At 52.5% G+C, this 5,134-nt stretch overlaps 1 protein-coding gene across 1 annotated transcript in view; it reads left to right on the forward strand.

Moving 5' to 3' along the window:
- The first annotated feature begins 3,853 nt into the window (after nucleotides 1-3,853).
- RCVRN (recoverin) overlaps nucleotides 3,854-5,134 on the forward strand; it is an 8,030-nt gene continuing 6,749 nt past the window's right edge. The window contains exon 1 of the mRNA XM_007104354.3: nucleotides 3,854-4,254. Coding sequence (XP_007104416.1) covers nucleotides 3,874-4,254 — 381 coding nt within the window. The 5' untranslated portion in view covers nucleotides 3,854-3,873. The remainder of the gene's footprint in view (nucleotides 4,255-5,134) is intronic.

Here is a 5,134-nt window from a genome sequence, read left to right on the forward strand (position 1 = left end):
AGCATTCCTCATCCCAGAATGAATGTGTTTACTCCACATTGTATATCCTTCCATCCCCTGGCTGCCTAGAATCAGTAAATAAAATTGATGTACTATAATTTATAAGTAGCACTGTTGAAGCTCTGATCCCTACGGAAGCTGTAATCCACCCTTCCCACCCCGTCCCCACCCGGTCCCCACCCCAGCCCCGTACTAGCATTTGTGTGTATTAATGCTGAAAAATTAAATGTTTAAAGGGTTTAAATTTTGAAGGCGTTTGCTATATATAATTGTTCTGCATTATTATAAAGCATTTTCAGGAAGTTAAATGCTCTCATTTTTTTTTCCCTCGGCTCTGTGTGTACACTTGAGATGCTTAGATCCAACCCATGTAAAATAAACTGTCCAGAGACACTGAGTCGTCCCACTGGGCGACCCTCTTTCCTGGAGGGCTGCCACACTCTCCTTTGTACAAACGGGCTCAGCGTCCCTCCCATACTCCCAGGCTTGGTGATAATTTTACCCCCAATGACTTAGCAGAGGGGCAAAGGGCACCTGGGCATTGACACACACACCCCATGGGTATCACGCTGCCAGACCCACACCCCTGGCCCCAGTCTCTCTCTTCCCCCGGAGACTTCTGTCCCTGTGAACAGAAGAGGCTCCTGGCTGTTCTTTCTTTTCTTATCCATCCACCCATCCAATAATTATTGAACACCACTGTATGTGAGACACTGCTCTCAGTACTGGGAACACGTCAGTGATGAAAACAGATCAAGAACCCTGACCTCATGGAACTTATTTTCTAGCTGAAAGAGACAGAGTAATGAAATGATACAGTGTGTGTGAAGATGTTAGTAGTTATGGAGAAAGGGTGGGGGGTGGGGCGGGGATGGGTAGTTTCAGGGATGAGGGCGGGTGAGTTGTAACATGAAATAGGGTGATTGGGGTGGCCTCACTGAGAAGGTGACTTTTGACCAAAGTCGAGGAGACCTGGGAGGGAGCCTGGCAGGTAGCTGGGGGAAGCATGTTCCAGGCAGAGGAGGTAGCCCCTGTAAGGGCCGGAGGCACCTAATTGTTTGAGGCCAGTGTGGCTGGAGGGCGGGGCGGGCAGACTCTGCAGAGCTTGGAAGGCCTTGCAAGGCCTACGACTTTTACTTTGGGGGCGTGGGGTGGTCCACGCCGGGGAGCGGGCAGCCTAATTTCCTTGCCGTGGGGCTCGCTAGGCGGTCTGGGGACCAGGGCAGCGGGAAGCGGGCAGAGGGGATGGTGCCTGCGGGGGTGCCCACGTGGAGGTGGGGCGAATGCTCAGGCTCTGCAGGGGAAGGCAGAGGAACGGGATGGGGGCTGGGGCACTCCCAGCTTGGGGTGGGACGGGGCCAGCCTCTGCGAAGAGCCTGTGTCTTTCCATGAAGGCCAGGCCGGGATGGGGAGACACAGAGTCACTGGCCGGAGACGAGGCCTTCTCCCCAGTGGTCTCAGGGGTTCGGGGAGAGTTTACGGCCCTGGCTCAGACTTAACAAATCCGTTCACAATACATCATCCCCAGCAACTTGTTTGGCTAAGGAGCATAAACTCTCCCTCTGACAGAAGATGTTTATGCAGGTTTTCAAACAAACCTCCGGGTCATGACCCCTCTCTCGGCAGCATCAACACAGCTGCCTGTGGTCCCCTCCCACGGTCGGTCGGGCCCCTCCTGGGCACAGCAACCTGAAGAATGTGGACAGTACCTGCGCCTTCCTCCTTGCCCTTGGGAAGGACGGAGGGACTGGGGGAGCTCTGGCCGCCTCCTGTGTTAAGCCGGGGCCCTGCCTCCTTGCCCGGCTCTTCCGTTGTCTTGGCAACCCGGCTCCTCACCTTCAGAAATGCAGTTTCTTGCCCCGCTGCAAGACAGTGAAAGTCTAGACAAAGAGGAAGGGCTCCTTTCAAGAAATAATATGCTGTCACAAACTGATGGGAAAAAATAATAAGGGGACACACACACACACACACACACACACACACACACACACACATACCCCACCCCCTAACATTAAGGCCTCCTGAGAAACACTCTGGACCCGCAGTGGGTGGGGTGGACAGGAGGGATAGATCAGCACATCTGTGCCTGAACTTCTGGGTCCTTTCTGAGCAACATCAGGGGAGGCTGGCAGGTGGCTTACTCCCAGCAGCGGGGACCTGCTTTCCCCTGCCATTAGCCTGTTACGAAATAGGATAAAACCCCCAACTCACCCGCCTAGACACTGTGGGCTTTATTCTTTATAGTTACCACCCCTGGACAAAGAAGAGACATCTCTTCCATCCAAGAAGGCGATTCTGGGGTTCCAGGCATTATGCTCAGCCAAGCCAGGGCACCACCGACCTCTCCTTTGGGTGATGAGATTTCAGGTGTAAACCTACTCACGAGGGCTCTTCCCTGTGGCCTGTTCTGGTGACTAAGCTGACCGCAGGGGTGGAAGCCTCCCCTGGTGGAGCTCCCTGTCCCCTACTTGTCCATTCACTCACTCAACAAGCATGTACTTACTATTGTCTGCCAGCTCCTGGCACCAGGCTTGGTTGCAAACTGATGACCTGCGGCTGAAACTGAGCCACGGATAAGTTATATTTATCCCACACTGTTTTTGAAAATTTGGAAATCACTCTTAAAGTCTGGAAATTGCATCTGAAAATCTGATTTCTGGATTTCTTTTGGCTTACCAAAAAAAATCTAGTAACACCAGGCCATAATCCCATCTGACCACATTCAAATGGAGTCGAACACTGGCACCCCCTGCCATGTAGACATGGGCCTCACCACTCCTATTGCCTCCCTGACCCCCTGGCTTCACTCACACACTCCACTTGCTGGCCCCTGTAGGCGGTTTAGTTTTTGATCCCTGTCATAGAAGAATAATGACAAAAACTAACATGTGTTCAGCTCTTACTACGTGCCAGGCTCTATTCTAAATGCACTGCACGTATTAACTCGTTTCAGCCTCACAGTAACAGTGGGAGAGACGCGATTATTGTACCTGTTCACTCAAAGAACAGTCACTGAGGGCCCAAACCCGCCAGTTACCCTTCTGGCAATGGACATGCAGTGGGCAACAAAGCAGACAGAATCCCCGCCTTCATGGCGCTTTCATTCTGGTGTGATCCTAGGCAGCAGGCAGAATAAACAAACAGGAAGTCAGAAGGTGTACACGCCAGGAAGAGCTATCGAGCAGGATAAACAGTCTGGGGCGTGCTGACAGTTGGGGGTGCTCTTGTCAACAGAATGGTCACTGTAGGCCTGGCTGAGAAGGTGACATTTAAGGAAAGCCGTGAAGGAGGTGAAAGATTAGGAGAAGAGAATTGTAGGCAGAGAGAGGTTAAGAAATGCACCTGGGGTCACACAGCTAGTAAATTGCAAAGCTGAGATTTGAACCTGGGCTCGTTCCAGAGCCTGGCTCCTGAGCCCTGCATTACAGGGCCATCCCTGTCGCTGAGACCCTCAGATTTAGGGCAGAGGCAGGCAGGGAACATCGTTGCTCTTAGAGAGCTAGAGCTGGTGGGGTAAGTTGGGGCAGGGATGGATGAGGGACGGTGGGAAAGGCCTCGGCTCAAGGCTTCGGCCCTGAAGATTCTGATCACCTGTCCTATCCTCCCAGAAGGCCAAGATGGATTGACCCCCTGCTGTCAGCTCTTTATTTTAATCTCAGGGGGCTTCTGGGAGCTCGTCTCCCCACTCAAGCTCCAGGCCCCTCCTCCCTCCAAGTACTGGGGTGAACCAGCCACAAATCCTCCTAATCCACCAGCATCTCAGGGTGCAACCGCTTCCAGCAGCACCCAGCCAGGCAGCCAGGAGAGCCCGCTGCTCCCACACACCCACCCACCCAGCGGTGACTGACCGGCCGGGCCCACACCTCCTCACCCATGGGGAACAGCAAAAGCGGAACCCTGTCCAAGGAGATCCTGGAGGAGCTGCAGCTGAACACCAGGTTCACGGAGGAGGAGCTGAGTACCTGGTACCAGTCCTTTCTGAAGGAGTGCCCCAGCGGCCGCATCACCCGGCAGGAGTTCCAGACCATCTACTCCAAGTTCTTCCCTGAGGCCGACCCCAAGGCCTACGCCCAGCACGTGTTCCGCAGCTTTGATGCCAACAGCGATGGCACCTTGGACTTCAAGGAGTATGTCATTGCCCTGCACATGACCAGTGCATGCAAGACCAACCAGAAGCTGGAGTGGGCCTTCTCCCTCTACGACGTAGACGGCAACGGTAGCATCAGCAAGAATGAAGTGCTGGAGATCATCATGGTCAGTGCCAGCCTCTGCGCTCCCGGTTGAGCTGGACGGGGGTCACCCGCGATCAGGACCCCCTGCTGCTGCTTCCGCACCGGGGGCCTGGCTGAGGGCGGGGCTGGAGGGGGGAGGGGGTAGCCGGGCTTGGTGAGGCAGTGGCTCTGACAGCGTGGTCAGGAGGGGTCTCCAATAGACCAATATTAATAAAGGGCTGGGCGCGTTCCCACAGCTTCATTTTCCTCCTAAAGAAGAAGAAACTGGGTATTTCCTATGATTTACCTTTATCGTTTCCCTCTTTCCCTCCCACCTTCCTTCCTTTCTTCATTAAAATGTCCTTCAAAACCTTCCACAGGACGTACTCAGATTCTTTCACAAGTCATTATATATTATATATATATAAATATATATAAATATATATAATATATATATAAATATATATATAATATATATATAATATATATATAAATATATATATATTATATATATATGTAGCCACACGACTTGTGGGATCTTAGTTCCCCAACCAGGGATTGAACCCAGGGCCATGGCAGTGGAAGCTCTGAGCCCTAATCACTGGACCGCCAAGGAAGTCCCTCACAAGTCATTTTAAAGACACATGTTTCAAATACGTTGGCCCAGGATAAGATCATCCGATAAGATTTTTAGATGTCTGAAAAATAGTTTCATTTAAGATATAAGTAATTCATGCAATTTAGAAACCTACACAAAAGAAAATGAAAATAACCTCTATGGCTTCCCTGGTGGCGCAGTGGTTGAGAGTCCGCCTGCCGATGCAGGGGAACCGGGTTCGCGCCCCGGTCCGGGAAGATCCCACATGCCGCGGAGCGGCTGGGCCCGTGAGCCATGGCCGCTGAGCCTGCGCGTCCGGAGCCTG

This window comes from Physeter macrocephalus, chromosome 14 (assembly GCF_002837175.3).
Source record: "Physeter macrocephalus isolate SW-GA chromosome 14, ASM283717v5, whole genome shotgun sequence".
In the NCBI taxonomy this organism is placed as follows: Eukaryota; Metazoa; Chordata; class Mammalia; order Artiodactyla; family Physeteridae; genus Physeter; species Physeter macrocephalus.